Raw genomic sequence first — 16686 nt, 5'->3', positions numbered from 1 at the left:
TTAATGAGCATAATCATTTTCAGACTAGCTAAAATCAAACATGATTGTACATTTCTCCAGATTTTGTGGAAAAAGTCAATATTTTAAACAAATTATAAAACGATGTGGGTGAAAATTAATTTTTTATTTACTTTTGGTATCATGGTTAACGAGAAAAAGAATTGGCAAAAAGACTCCTCGTAGCTAACGGTTACTTTACACGAGTCCCTATGGAAAACAACCACCAGCGTGTCGGTTTCTTAAAAAGTTCTCCCAAAAAGTCGACATCGTAAGCCTAAGGTGGTGGTAATTTTTGCCCACCATTTCCAAAGCGTAGAATCGTTTCCAACAAGCCGAGTCTTACGACCGAAAACTTGGCAAAAGATTTAGCACCATGCGAAACAGCGTTCTCTTCATCACTCGCACCATTTGCCTCCAGCACGAAGGCTAAACGTGAACGTTCCACTTCACGGCGTTTACTCAACATACAAGCGAAGATATGGATGCAGTTTTTGGAAAATGTTTCGGCAAACTTCCGAGCCGACGGAAGCAATGCCATAACTCCGGCCGAACGCGAAAAACCGTGGGATGGGAGATATATTCCCGAAAATTACTTTTAATACTCGGCATTTTCCTCGTCTACTCACAACCGCCATTGGTCGCTTGTGAGGTAGAAAGAAGAAGGCTGGGCCGTAAAATTGAGCAGAGGAGCACGTTCGTTTGCTTCGTGTTCTAATTTTGTGGTGAAATAAAAAAAAATACAGCGCTCCACACATGGCGTGCAAGCAATGGCGCCAAATCGCACGAGCTTAAAACGCCACGCAATAATGGCCGCACTTTTTCGCCCGCTGGAGCCGGAGCATTAGGATAATTAGTTTAGTTATTAGCCCCGCTCTAATGGAGAATCACGACACGTATTATACACGCGCGCACGCCCCGAACGACACAACTTTGTGCTCGAGAGGTTAATCCCGTTCCCGGGCAATAGCGAAATAAAACCAAAAGGTTGACAAATTTTTTATTAGACAGAATAAACCGCTGCCAGGGGGACTCCCAACATTCGTTGCTGGGGTCAAAGGGCAGGAACGCAATATTCCTAATGCAATTCGACGATTACAGCGAGCAATTAACGGCCCCAAAAGGGCTCCGTCGCATGAAACACCATCGTCATTTGCGAATGATTTGCGTATGGAATGGTGGCGCTTCGTCAAGGCACAATCTGTCCGCAAATACCTTTCGAACTTGTTTAATGAACCGGGTACGCAATCATTGCCGGCGCTCGATAAGCAAATAGCGATTTTCGGCCCCAACGCACCCGATGCCCTCGACGGTCTAATCACGCGTGGAAAATTCGATTTGACTGACCAAAGCCGGTTCACCGTGCCACAGGACCCTTAAAACCATCGGCCACGCGAATGGCCGTCGGGCGCATATTGAATAAATGAATAAATCATGTTCCAAGCCGAAACGCGATGGATTTCGCGTAGGAGATTTCGTGGCCCGTGGACATTATTGCCGCCGAGAGCTTGGCGCCCGACCCACTGCATAGCCCATGATTTAATTATAATATTTTAATAAGCGTCACGCAAATTCGGTACCTTCCGCACCTAGTTTTTGCGCACGGCAAGCCTCGCACGTGGTTTCGCGTGTAGCATTCGAACTGTTGGCCGTCTCGAGGCTTGAGGGTGCAACCCGAGGTCGCATGCTAGGGGCTAGTTTATTGAGGCGAAAATTGCTGCTCGCAACATGTCGACGTACGTTTCGTTTTTTTTCGTTTCTGCTGTCACTCTTGTTGATGTTTGTTTGCAGCCATTAGCCCGAATGGTGATGGTTCACGCAACAACACGAAGCACAAATTGTACTGTACAAGCACACGAAGCAGCGGGAATGTACTGTAAATCTATAGGTGAGTGTTTCGTTTTCCGAACCTCCCAATTGCACCCATAATCACACCACCGCATAAAGTTGGGAGTCGCACAATCAGTCCTGCGATCCAACGGTCCCAAAACGCAACCGTCTGTGGCACGATGATGATGATGAATTCGATGATTGCCCACCGGGCTAGCGTTGTGTGACATAAATTGCTAAAATGATTGCGCAATAGCCCACGTTCGGGGACTGGCCAAGGTTCGGTTCGAATACGTAATGCGTTACAATTGCGCCGAGGTCAACGTGGAAAAAAGGGCACCGGTCCCATGCGGGAGGCACGGTATAATTATAATAAATCCATATTTAATAACCACGCACCAACTGCGAGCGTGGCCAGTGGCCATCGGGACGCTGCTGGACACGAATATTTCGCGGTGGATCGCGTAGCTCTGTTGATTTAGAACGCATCGATGTAATCTCATGCATCCTGGGACAGGATCTCGCTAGCAGGCTGTAAATTTTAATGCATAGCCAAACCCATCCGTTCACCCGTGGATCACGGCAAAAGTTGGCTGTAAAGTCATGAATATGTGTGCTTATAGCTACCGCATGCTATACGTGACCACACCATCCGTAAGTCGGTGAGGTACGTAAATCTCTCCTCGCGTCGATTCGCTTGTTCCGCAGCTAGCTTTATTGTACCGGCATGCGTCTATCGACAGATTACATTTTGCGGATGATGGATTCACCGAACAGACGAACGGAATTTCTCATAATCCGTGCCCTTCTTCGGTGCGTTATGTAAAACATTTTGCGCTCGAAAAACGTACCGTAAATGTGCTGACAATTCGCGAGCATATTTTTATTTCCACCGCCATACGCCAGATTAAAACGCTTCTTCGGTCTCACCACCACGTGCAAGCCAATCGAGCAGAATTGTTGCGATTTTCATTTGAATATTTTCGACCCGTAAGGGCTTGCGGCTTGGTACCGAGCTTGCCACCGCGTTGCTCAATGCTCGATGTTTTAATAAGGCTCCGCGTGGGGGTGGGCAAAAGATCCCGAGCTCGTAAATGCGGGTCGCACGTGCGCCAGGAGTAGCAATCTTTTTTTCATTTTTTGCAATTCTGCACACAAATTAAGCCACGTGCGGTTGTGTTTTACAATTGAAAAGGGATTTACATTTCCAGCGGGTGGATGTTAGCAGCATTCTGCTTTTTGTTCCCACCATTTCGCTTTGCTAAATTGGGCCGACGATAAATCTTCGACCATGCTACCGTTTTGCACGGATTCGCGAGCTTGTAAACGTGATCGTTTTGTATAATTTAACCCACCGGCTGTGGTAATGTGTCGCACATATTCGCCTCATATGGGAAACAGAAGGACGGAAAAAATTGTGGCATTTTGAATGGTAACGTGTGTAACGGCTTATGGTGGTCGGCTGCGTAATGCTTTCGGAACATCTAATTGACTAAAGACCAAAAATGGACACCCGTGGTCGGTGCTAATAACCATCGAGCAGGAAGCGACCTCGTAAACGCTCGTTAAGTCGCTGATGAGCCCTCATTACACCCCGATTCCCTGTCGACCGATTAAGCCGAGAAAGGCTTGCGTTTTTCCCCCGAAGATGGAGGTGCATGCTCCCGTCCTTGCGACCGAGAAAAGCGGCACCAATTAGCTGTCAGCCATGTGCAAACCTTCATCGCCAGCGTTTGCGTTTGCCCATACACGACACGTGTTGCTGTTTCCCGTCTTCACGCCACGGACGGGTAAATTGGCGCACGCAGCGGGCCGGAATGGTGGAATCAGTGCATCAATTAGCGAGTGCTTGGTAAAATAAAGGCCTCCCGACAGAGAGAGCTGCCAAAGGTTGTCGGGAAATGGAAAACCCATCGATGATCCGGAAGCAGAATCGTGAAGCCATTGCGCAAAAACACATTTCAGCGTCGTTCCGTCTGGTTGGCGCTTTGGCTTCTTCCGGCTTTTATTTAGGTTGACTCAAGGATTCGTTCGCCATGGTGGTGCTTTCACGCTAGCAGGAGACGAAAACTCGGTTTCAGCTAGGATGAAATGCTTGCCGTGAAATTAATTCACCGCATTCCTTCCCCACAAGTTTCGTTTTGCTTCGGAACGGGAGCGTTTCGTTGTGGATTCATTGGTGGACCTCGAAAACGACCCACGTACCGTTACACGAGGCATCGAATAAACAGCCTCTCCGAAATCCGAGCACTCGAGCCGCAGAACCATACGCAAAATTTACGAATCCATTCCCGGCTGTGGCGTGTGACTCGATCGATGAGAGGACGCCTCGGTTTCGTAACATCGACGAACCCAGCTCTGGGGCAACACGGGAGGAACATGGGTTTAAAATGTTTGCTTAGGATCTTCGTCCGGGCTGGGGGGAAAAGGCACACATTTCGCTTCCCTCGGTCGCCTCGTAACCCTTGCCGCCCTCTAATATCGTCCTCTAAGTTTACTGTGTAAATATTTATCCAGCATGTCGCGCGCAGGACTAACCCGTGAGCGGTCGCATTCTCTTCCGCCCCGGTCGTGCGGTTTTCCTCACCATCGAAGCTTGTCGTTTTATTTTTCGTTACTTCTTGTTCTTCTTCTTTTTCACTTGTATTTCATACTCGAGTGAAATTCGAGTCGCGTTTTCCCTTCCATAGGATGATGGTTACCGATGGTACGAAAAACAGCCGAAAAAAAAAAACAAATTCACACAACAGCAGGAAAGCAAAACAAATGTTGTCCATTTGTACATCATCCCTCCGGCCAATTTCCCTCAGCTGCTGGCTGTGGGCATGCATGCATTGAACACAGGGCTATGGAAAGTGGAGGCGGGATGCGGATGGGACTGAGTGAGTGGAGAAATTTCTGGGCAAACAAGTGGGGCACCGAAGCAGATCATGCTGCGGGAAAAACAGCATATGGTGGTGGCTTCGGCAGACTCGATGGAGACGCCTAGTACCTCACGCCATTTCCACGTGCTTGATGGCTTCATCATCGTGTCTCATCGCGAAAGAACGTTCATTTGCAAACAGTTGGTGGTTGCTTTTTTGGGTTTGAGATACAGTTTAAATTATTTGCATGGAACCAATGAAGGAACACAAATCAGCCGCAGCTCTTACGAATGATATCGGATTTATTACTTACTCGAAATCGTTACTGATAAACAAATCAGCCATTTGAGCACTAAATAATGTTTTCCTAGTAGAAAATGTATAGGCTAACCAAAATAATCATGACTATCTGAAAATTTCTCGTACCGATTACCGATAGCTGAAATTTAAATAAAGTTTCATTCTCTTATCTGCACCTGTTTGAATATTCAATCTAATTGCAAATGCTGCCCAGCTCGAGGCGATATTCCAAGCGAGAAGTTTAGAATTCCTAATCCAAGCATCTCCAAGGACCACTCGACCCCAGCACAAACCTGATTCTGGACCGATATGGGTAAAAGCATACCGCATCATCCTTCACTACATACACCGTTGTGTGTTCCTTTGCCGCCAGGCGTATCCGCTTTGTGGCAACTGCAACAGGAGCTCGCTCGTTCGGACGCTGCGGGTGTGCTGTGAGCGACAAAGCTCACCTGAATATGCAATTTCCAGCGTGTCACCTCCCTGCTGGGCCGTCTTCTCGTGGGAGTTTGGTTACCCAGAGACCGGAAGAATAAGTGCTACACATAAACACTTTACGGGATCTAACTGAACCCCTTTTTTCTGTGAGAGATCGTTTGCGCCCGGTGGTGCGTCAGCAAAAGCATGAAGAAAAAGGATAGCAACTGGAACCAATGCGACCGTCTGTTCTGGTACTGAGCGTTTTAACACACGCAATTCCGGATGTTTGCTGTAAGCTGCTCAAGAGCCAGGTTTCTTTTCATCACCGGCATCACATTTCCGGTCTGGTGGGAATATATTCAAACCAAAGCACACCAAATCCCTGCTGTGTGTGTGTAACATGGCAGGTGTCGATAATTAAATCATCCAACCCGAGCGCATACGACTGGGGCCTCTGGGTAATGCTTTTTGCCCACTACGAGCAAGATTGAGCGCTGCGTACTTAGATACCGGAGCTTTATCGCATAAGAATAAAATCCATTTTCGAAATGGAGCACGATGGATTCATGCTAAAGGCTTTCATCGACAACAAAACATGGTGCAGATCGTGGCAAAAATGCATGAATGTATTTCTCATGGAGAAAACATGTTTATCCCATCAGTTTTCTTTAAAAAAAATACCACAATAAAACTGGTGAGGTTGCGTTAAACTACCTATGAGCCTTTCTGACAGGCTAAATATTTTCTAAATTATGCCTTAAGAGTAGGGTATTTTCTCTACTCTCCCTTGACACTGCTTTATCGATAAATCTTCGCACCAGTAAAAGAGGGTTCTTTGTGCCGTCTCAAAACCCATGGCTGTGAGTGCAAAATTAAAACAAAAGCCTCCGAAAACAAGCAATCAATCAGTCCGATGGTGATGAAGCCGGTACAACAAGCACCGCGGGATCATTGTCTGAAAAACATTAATTTTAAATTTGCACTCGCATCTAGCTCCCTCCGCCGAAGATGGATAACAGGCACAAATTAATTAAGTCATCGATGTTTGTTGCCCCACGCTCGTGGGCGTGAGCGAATGAACGAGCTCGGCAAGCAAATCCTCCTCACCAAACCACGGTACGGCAAGAAAGCTTGGCGGCAAAAATGGCGTAGAAACGAATATAAGCGCCTCCCCCGGACCGATCCGCTCTTTTGTCCACGCCGAAGCCAGGAGCAGAGCAAGACCGCGCTGTCGGGGCAAAAGTTTGATGAAAATTTCACGCTGGTAAAATTTTAATGATTATCTCCCATTCAAATCGAGCGATGCGCGTAATTTATCGTCTCGCTGGCGGAACGCGCTCAATCTGTCGACTGGTTTTTCATGGGGTGCCCTCAAGCAAAACGCTTTGGGGGAAAACGGAGACCGGAACGGTGCGGAACCGCGAGAATATATTCGTGAATTTGGGCGAAAATGCGACCGAATAAGCGGAACGAGAAGACGAATGGATGGTGCTGCTCGTTCTGTGTCTCCTATCTTTCGGTGTCTTGGTAAGGAGCTTTTTAGCATCACGGAGCTTAGTTTTTAAAGACTTGTACGAGTTTTTCCGTGTCACTGCCGCGACGCTCGGTGCCGTTCCCTCGAAGCTACAATGGCGGATATTGCCTCGACCGAGCGCGGCCGATACGCACTCGAGTATTTGTCAAACGGAAGAGAAAGTTGTTACGGCCGGTGTTTGGTATAATTTTCACCACGCTTTCTCGGCTTCCATTCCGCGGTCGAAACGGGCTCCTGGGAGTATTTTCTTCGGTACGTAAGGAAAACTCTGGCTAGAAGATGGAGAATTGTGAAGAAAAATGCTACCACCGTCGGCAGATGGGAGATTCACCTCGGATTACAAAAATAATAAATGTTTTGTCATTATTTTATCATGACGCAATGAACGATCGGTCGACTAGGCGCTCGGTGCCGTTATGGAGACAACGATGGCTGCTGGGATGTGTTTCTGACAAACTGGTGAGCTGGCGGGAATGGTGCCAAGTTCCGGAGCGAAATGTCAGATTTTCCGACGGCAATGTCTCACGAATTTCCCACATACTCTCGTTGCCTGTGGGTTCAGACTTAGTTCTTCATTCGACTCACACAATGCCGGTGGCTCATTTTTTCAATGTCCCTATATTCATTCACTATTCGGTTCGTGCAGTAGGGGCAAAGCGATACATCATGATAAAAAATGAACACCGAAATCGACACCAACAGGACGGTAGAACGCACGAAACGGACAAGCAACTTTGGCGCGTGAGAAAGCGCAACGCTAGCGCCACGACCCCACCGTGTAATTAAACATTTTCCTGCCTCGACAAGGCGTGGCGTGGAATTTAAATTAATTAGTGTGACAAATATTGGCAAAATGGGACCGGTCTCGGAAAAACACAGGCGGAAGAGATCGGCGAGCGAGCGCGTTCTAAACGATGAAAATCGCGCCCTTTGTCGCGGGGAAAACGATGGGTGACAAAGCCACCGAAGAGCAATAACTTAATCACACGCCCTTCGGTGGTTGAAGGCAGTGGTTCATGTGGACGTGTCGGGTGCAAAAGTGTGAAGCCCTGCCTTTTGTTTTCCGCTTTCATGTTGAAAAACTGCGCTTCCTTGCTGCTGTATCTAGGAAATTTTCAACCAGTGCGCAGAGATTTTGACGTTGATAACTTCATTACCCGACGGCATCGTGGTACATTTAAGGCCACAAGCGTGCGACTTCGGCGACGGAAAACGAAGAGACTTCCGTTATGGTGATTGTCAAATTTGACAAGAAAAATGTAAACAGATTAGCCAACGGTGAGTGGATGGTACTGATAAACCATTTTCATGTGTCCATTTTGTGTTGCAATCCATCAATAATGCAGCTCACTTCCCCAGCAAACATTGTAGATCGCCATACATCACCGATGAGCTGGTTAATGATGATCCAATCTAATTTTCGGGATAATCCCCCAGGATCGGCGCACAAATCGAAATGCGCCGTTCCCTACCGTTTTATTGATGCGTATTAATATTCATAAACACACAACTTACACGGCCCGGTGTCTCCGTTGACCATCTTTATAGAGATTAATAGGCCCGGGATGGTTCGTCCCACGTACCACGATAGGCTCGATAGGTCATAGGCGAAACGAAAACGTCCAATTCCCCGGCGAGGCTATCACGTTTATCATGATTGATACTGCCAAGAAAGCTCATTAAAAGTTTGCATCCGTTTCGTGGAACCTTTTTTGGGGAAACACTCTTCCTGGTCGCTCCCTCGGGGGAAAGAAAACCACCGCAAAACGACGACAATGTGAATGAGAATGGGAATTTGGATGAGAGATGTATCGAATTTGTTCGTAGTTTGAAGGGAAAGGGCTTTCAAAATAGATCCATTTTTCTCTCGTGGTGGAATATTCATGATTTGCAGGTGCATATTTTATCGCCATCGTGATGTTGAAATATGTCTCTTCATGGGGGTTAAAATATTTAAAGGCTGTCTCTTGTGCCAGAAAATTTGCACATGTGCTATTGAAATATGACCACATAGGAACTTGAACTGGAAAAATTAATCCCCTTTACATCGGCCTTCTTCGAAGTATGATACGTAAGTCATATAGATGCCAAACCAACCCCATTTCGTTCCGTTGTGCTTCGGTTGTGTTGGTAGTGATTCGAACGACGCCGGACCGCATCAAACCGGTAAATGATGGGTTCCGTTGCCACACAGGATCATTTACCAGCAGGTGAGATTTTGGCCAGCTGATGCCAGTAATTTGCCAACTCCCTAAACCCCCTTTGGCTCACAAGTGGGTGGAAAACGACCCAACCCAACACATATGGCAAGGACACAAAGATTGGCAATATTGGCTCACCCGGCCATCACATGTAGCCATTATTTATTCATGAATCTTAAAACTACTTAGCGATAAAAGCTAGGCTAAAACGGAGTCCACCTCCATTCACCGGCTGGCGCCTCGAGCGATTACCCTCACCGCGCAATGCCGGGGTGTCTGTGGATGAAATTTTAATCACCTATCCCTTAGCGTTATGCGCTCCTAATACCCGGGCCGTTTCTAATTTTCCCACGCTGACCGAACGGGGACGTGCACCGACACGATGGTGGAAGTTAATTGGAATTGGCTCGTCCATCGTCCATCGGGCGTGCTGCGGGCTTTCGGAGCTAGACCGGCTCATTGCTGGCCGATGGGCTGAAGCACATTAATCGCAAAAGCATGCTGCGAGGCGGCATAAAACCGATGAAAAGCGAACCACTCGAGCGGGCCACGTATCCTTTTTGCCTTGCACTCACTCACAGCCGGTCGTCCATAGCCACGGCCAGGCGCCACGTGGGAAAGTTTCATTTCGTACCCCGTAGTTAATAATTAATTTCGTTTAAAATGAAACGATAACAAGGCACCTCGTTGGCGGGCTCGTACGCCAAGGGCGTTTGCGGGCGAAGCAAGGCGTGATGGAAATTAGCCTAAAGGGCTTTTGTTAAACATGAACGCCGATCGGCTCCTGCTTTGCTCTGTACGCTTGGAATGTGTGACGGCCCAAACATAGGCCAACATACTTGTGGTACGATGGAATGCAACAGAACTCTTTAATGGTTTGTTGGGTCAATTGAGGATGGACAGTAAAAAGGACGAAAACAGCGTTCCAGCAGTGCGAATCTTGTCGCCTGTTACCGAATGCTCAAACAATCCTACAGTGTAAACGTGGGAGCACACGCCCCTTGAACGGGGAAGAAATGTGTCTAATTTATTGGCGATGAATAATAAATCAAGCACCAGGATCATCAGTAATTCGGCGATATTCTTCAACCCTTGCCAGAATCGCACCCTGTGCGGTTCGAGCCATACCTTTCTACATCATCCACGTTGATTAATCAACACCTAGAGTAGACTTATCGGAAATTGCCTACCTTACAATACACCATGAATTATTTATCGGCCCAATGCCTTCCATCATGATGGTGGTTCATTTTCGATTGATAAATTGTTAATTATTTAATACTTGTGCCCGTGTTCTACAAAGATGCTTAAAACTGTAACCTGAAAATATACCGAGCTACACTGCCCTTTCTGTTTCGACACAAAATAGAATTGATGGCAGACGATAATATTCATTTGAACTTTCTTCTTCTTTGTTGGAATTATAATTAGCTGCCAAGCAATAGCTTTCGCGCTGTTTTCTGCAACAAACCTGGCGACCATATCTGCTCCCGATCACGGACCAAATTGAAGGGCACTCTTGAGACGCTTCGCACCTGCTTGTGACCTCGTCCGCTTATCGAAACGAATTATCTCGGTTTCAAGTTGTCCACACCACCAAACCTATCACTCTCATCTTGAGAGGAGGAAATTGTGCGAAAGGCACGTGAAAGCCCTCTTAATGGTGCAGATCTGTGTTAATATGCTTTCGTTTCGATTGGAACGAGGCGACAAGATGCCAGAGTGTGCTAATGATGAGCCCAACACGACCAACCGATCTGATAACGTATAAAATAAGAAAAAAAGTAACAAGCACGAAATAATAAACATTTGCTAAGAACAGACAGCGTGCGGAAATCTACCGGAAAACAGGTCACTTCCGTTAAGTCGCGCTTCCTCCGGACGTACCTTTAAAACGGATGCTTTCCTACCGCTCTCAGTAGAGGATGGACTCCGAAGTACTTTGTAGTACAACGTGCAAACTGTTTCGTTCCGAAATTAAATTTTTCACCAAAATTAAACCACGACTCGCGCATCGAAGCCGCCTGCCTGGTGGCGGTGCTGTTGCTGCTTCTGGTGGTGGTCAGTTCTTGCCACAAAATGATTGTTTCCAGCTAAACAAACTTCCCGCTTTCTCGTGCCAAATTATTCGATCCCGTGTAGCCTGGAGGTAAATTGTTTCTCCCACTGCGCTTCGTCCTACAAGCGTATAGCTGCCACGGTTGCTGCCACTGTGTTTGTACACATTCGGGGGCAAAAGTTTGTTTACCGTTTCATTTTCTTTCTTACATTTTTTTTGTAGTACAAAATTGAAAACGAGGAGAATTGTTCAAACTTTCTCCCTGCTCCTGAGCGTTGCTTTTTATACATCTACATTGACTCTTGCGATTGTCTTTCTTTCGATACCTAACAATAGAAAAGAGAGAATGGGACGCTCCGAGTTTGTCGCTAGTTTAGGCAACATTGTAGAATATAATGTAATTTATCCACCAAACATGCGTTGCAAGAAGTATTATTTTCTCTATGCCACCTCGCTGAAAGCAAAAGTTCACCACTGTGAAGCTTCTCGACTCCACCGAATCAAACCTCTAACGAGCAGCACCGTGTATCCATCGAACGAAGCTGATTTTGTGCCGATTTTAAGCACCAACAGCACCCACCTCTTTGAAGAGGGATTTGTACATTTCCCGGTGGTAAAGCTGGAGCATACAAAGCACACCTACACCAAGGGACGATCTGCGTGCGCGTTCACGCGTCCCGTCCTAGCGTCTTATCGCGGATCTTTCTACGGGGAATAAAGAAAAGTTCTTTCCCAACCTAAACGCTCCCCGTGGCAACCGATGCCATGGCAAATGCGCGTGCATCAAAAGACTTTCGCTGCCGTTATTTCTCGTCGGCATGCTATTTCTGTAACAAAGAGAAACGATGATCCTGGAAAGACCCTCGCATTTTATTTCGTGAGTTTTTTTTTTTTTGGTTACCGCGTGCTTTTCCCATCAGAACGGCGTGCATGAAAACTGTGCGTGGAAAACGGTTTTACGCAAGCAAAAAACGGGATACAAAATCTTACGAAAAAGAATCACCTTCACCCAAAAGGTGCCGGAAATGGTGCCGCTGAGTATGACAGGACGTTCCGCAAACTTTGCCCCATATTTCAGGGAAAACCTGCCAACCTGCCGTACTTCAATATAGTGCTAACGACTTGCATCCCTTCAAATCTCGTGCTTCATGGCAATTTTTTTCGTTCTCGCCCTCCAGGTTCGCACACTCTTCGTCAGCGGGCTGCCGATGGATGCAAAGCCCCGCGAGCTTTATCTGCTGTTCAGAGCCTACGAGGGCTACGAAGGATCCCTACTGAAGGTTACGAGCAAAAATGGGAAAACAGCATCGGTAAGTTCCAGCGATGATTGCCTGCCCCTAAGCGCTAACTTTCGCTCCGAGCCGTTGTTCGTCGGACGCGTTGATCTGAATCTTTTTTTCTTCTGCTGTACTCACGCCGCCATTTTGTTTCCATTTTGTGCCATTCTTTCCCGTTGCAGCCGGTCGGATTCGTTACGTTCAACACCCGTGCCGGCGCAGAGGCCGCCAAGCAGGATCTACAGGTAAAGCTGACCGAACCGTGGCGTGGCTACTAACTCCACTAATTTGTTCGCGCTCGTGCAGAATGAAATGCAAAAGCGCTCACAGAAAAACTCACCGATCCTCCTTTATTTCCCACCACCCATTTTTTCCGCTAGGCGCTAAATTGTATTTTACCTTTAAAACGTCGCCGTTCGCCAATCGAGGCCTTGTCCTGGCCCCTAAATCTGGTCAATAAATAGCCTCTGTTTCACTACTAACCCACGGAAAACCTCCCCACCCACCCACCAACCACCGACGGGTATTGTCCTCGCTTTGATTTGTGTTAGTGCTGCTCCCTATAGACATAGTGTTCCCGGAGGTGGCGAAGAAGGTATCCGAGCGCAATGTCTCACTTCGTCCTCTCATTTCCGTCTATTACTTTCATTGATCGAAAGCCCTACATAGTATGCATTAGCAGGATTAAAATCCACTCACAGAATGGTTCACACCTTTTCCAATACACGATAACGATACGGTATATAGTGGTATCAACACGTTTCGTATACTCCTTCCGGCAAGCATCCTGATCGTCATATGCATATCAATTTCTGATTAATTCGAGAGTTTAAAGTTATAATTGTCACTTCAAGTGGTTTTTTTTTATCCACATTGCAAATAAGCTACACGAACGACGGCAGCACGTCGTTTCCTGCCACTTGTTGAAGCGGAACTAACTTTGCACATGCTTTAAGCTGCCGGATATTAGCCACTCCTATCAGATGTCACACAAGGATCAAAGGAAAAACGTCCTCCCCAAGTATTGCAGTCACTTTGTACCTTCACAAACACTAGCGTACAATCTCACGTTCATACACACGTACTCGTATCGGCACACATAACACACCCCATCCTCGGTAAACGTTGTAACACTTACGTTGACCTCTGTTCGACAGCGTTTGAATGCTGCGTCTCGAAGAAACTCGTATTCGTTTCCACTTCCACCGACCTTCTTGGTTTTGTCGCCAGTATGCCTGCACCGTACATATACTGCGCCGTCTGCCTTCAGACCAAGGGTTTTCCTCATCCGAACTGGCCGTGAAACAAGACCGACGCTTTACTCGGATCTGGAACATTTATGTCATTTAATCTTATTAGTCCCCTGAGCTGAACGAGCTACCTGCTCTCGGTTTTCTAGTTTTGAAACGGTTTTTTTTTTCAATAAGAATCAAACCACATTAGAACGAAAAACAATTCCTTCCACCTGAAGCAGGATGGAAAGTATAACCTCCTCTTTGCAACTCGGCAGCTGCTGAATCACACGTTTGTTACGATGTTCTTCCTCAAGACACAAAAAAATCACGTTCCAATGCAACAGGCGTTCGTTTACTTTCCACTCTTTGCTCGACATTCATTTGTCCTGGATTGTCGCTCGATGTACCCGTATGCCTTCACGAAACAAATCGAAGTAGTACATGCAACAGGATTGCCCCAGAGTTTAAACCCTTGTTACTCCAGCAGCCACGTTTGCACCCTTCTTTAAAGCCTCACACCAGCATAAGATCTCGTATACTTAATTGATCCCAAACCGTAACGCATTCTCAATGCCTTGCTCAATTTTTATATGTTATCGCGAATTGTACGCTTTAAATACCGAAAGAGAAACGGCCAAAGCCATAGGTCCTTATTTTCAAATTCATTGCGAAATGTTGTGCTAAGTACTTGCCGAATGAATGAGCCTAATTTCGTCTTATGATATGTTCGCTCCCAACACGCTTCGTCTTTACCAAACTTTTTGAACCATTCTTTTAACAAACTACCCTTTTTGTCATTTTTTGTGCCTAACTTCAAATCTCTTACAAATTACAATACGATTCGTCAACGATTTTAATCCATCTAACATACTGAGATTGATAAACTCATGCATTTCTTTTTCTTTCTCCTTTTCTCTTTCTCTCTCATTTGTTCTCATTTTTTTTCATTTTTGCCTAAAATGTCCTGAAATTTCTATTGATACAAAACCACCAATCGTATAAACATTTTCGATTTTTATGAACCATTGCATAAAATTGGGCTTCATGTTTTGCAAAATATGATATAAAACGAATGAATCCCAATGTACACTGAATTGCACAAAATCAAATGCTCACGTGCGCGCATCATGCCTGCAAAACTAAAACCACCCTCACGTGGATGCGATGCGGCCAACAACAACATTCAATTCGGACATAACCACAATCACACACACACACATGAAATCGATACAAAAAAACGATATAAATCTTGCAGCAAGGTGTACGCTTCGATCCCGATATGCCCCAAACAATACGCTTGGAATTCGCCAAGAGTAACACTAAAGTCAGCAAACCAAAACCACAACCTAATACAGCGGCCACAGCTGCACATCCTGCATTGATGCACCCACTTACTGCTGGACGTAAGTACTTTTTGTTTTTCGTTACATTTTCTTTCCCATTCCCTGCCACCTTGACCTTCCTACGTTCGTGTTCCGTGTTCGTGAAATGGCAAGCCATGTCCGACAAAGGGTTGTCCGCAGTGTTCAGCAATTCCTCGACAGGTGTTTCGTAGAACCAGTGCACTTTGCTGATGGTTGGTTTCGTTTTTTTTTGTGCATTTTCGATCCGCAGTTCGAAAGCAGTATTATTTTGTTGTTTTAAAATTGAAAATATTGCATTTTTTTAGAACAAATTTATTTTCACTTATTGCGTAAGAAAAGTTTCATCGTTATTTTAATTTATTCGATTTCGTCACCATGTATCATATTACATATTTCTTGTGCTGCACTCAAGCTGTCGAGCAATGGTCTGTAACCGACGCACCTATCGTATCGTTGTGATATCCTCCCCAGCAAATGAACCAGACCCGTCTTTGTAAATTTTTTGTTGGAACATAATTAGACAACCTAAACAAGTGCACGCGCAGCGAACCAACGCAGCCCCAAACGCCCACCCGTTACACTAATGACCTCGCGCCCATCGATCTAGTAGCCAAGTGCATCAAGTGCAAGTACGCGCACCAGCGAGAAAACGTTGCCACGCCCGTGTCCTGCTATCACACACCGTCACTCCCGCACACAAGCACACCAGCGTGCACATCAAACCCTTACACCTACACACACCCACCCACCGCTGACCTTCAGCAACGGAAGCACACGGAGTAACGCGACACGGCGATCGACATTATTTAACGTCTATTAAATCACCTGCCTTATAATGTGGGAGAAAGTCGATCGATTGAACCAATAGCTAAGGCACAACTGCGTATAATAATGGTCTGGCACGTTGCTCTCTCGCTCTTTCTATCTCTCTCTATCTCTCTGCCCTCTCGGTAGGCTATTGTTATGAAGCATAAAAAACACGGTTGCCGTACGAACACATTTTTCCGACCCTTTCTCGACCGCAACGAAACCGATCGGTCGCAGGCTGTCCAAGATGGCGGACAACCGATCGGTTCGCGCGTGCCGTACTTTCGTTCCCTTGTGTCACATGGTATACACCCGTGGAAGCCATTCTAACCTTCTTTCTCCGTCAGACTTAGGCACACCGTTTTTTCCCGGAGGCCCGGAACTATGGCACCACCCGCTAGCCTTCTCGGCGGCGGCCGCTGAACTGCCAAGTGCAGCCGCACTGCAGCACGCAACTCTCGTCCACCCGGCCCTGCACCCGCAGGTGCCGGTCAGATCCTACCTCTGACTAAATACGGACAAAGTCCTCGAACAACAGCAGCCCATGCACCAAGTAAGTATGATCTCCTTGATCCTGCAACACCACCAATACCGTCTGTCTACACTTCCACAACGAAATGCTACCATCTCGTAGCATGTGTCCTTGTTCGATGTGTGATGTACGATCAGTCATCGAATTTCTGATGTAAATACGCACTTTGCACCGTCAACAGGAAACAATTTGGTGCACTCTAATTGATTGGAAATGCTCATCTTCATATCTATGTACAATAGCCCTATTAAGGCGTCCGCAGAAAC

At 46.4% G+C, this 16686-nt stretch overlaps 1 protein-coding gene across 1 annotated transcript in view; it reads left to right on the top strand.

Moving 5' to 3' along the window:
• LOC128730782 (protein couch potato-like) overlaps window positions 1-16396 on the top strand; it is an 84271-nt gene extending 67875 nt beyond the window's left edge. Inside the window, exons 2-5 of the mRNA XM_053823860.1 lie at window positions 12384-12515; window positions 12665-12727; window positions 14973-15120; window positions 16236-16396. Of these exons, the coding sequence (XP_053679835.1) occupies window positions 12384-12515; window positions 12665-12727; window positions 14973-15120; window positions 16236-16396 (504 nt within the window). The remainder of the gene's footprint in view (window positions 1-12383; window positions 12516-12664; window positions 12728-14972; window positions 15121-16235) is intronic.
• The last annotated feature ends 290 nt before the right edge of the window (window positions 16397-16686 follow it).

The sequence above is a fragment of the Anopheles nili genome, chromosome 2, assembly GCF_943737925.1.
Source record: "Anopheles nili chromosome 2, idAnoNiliSN_F5_01, whole genome shotgun sequence".
NCBI lineage: Eukaryota > Metazoa > Arthropoda > Insecta > Diptera > Culicidae > Anopheles > Anopheles nili.
The sequence above is the reverse complement of the archived record's forward strand: the minus strand, read 5'-3'. Positions and strand labels throughout refer to the sequence as shown.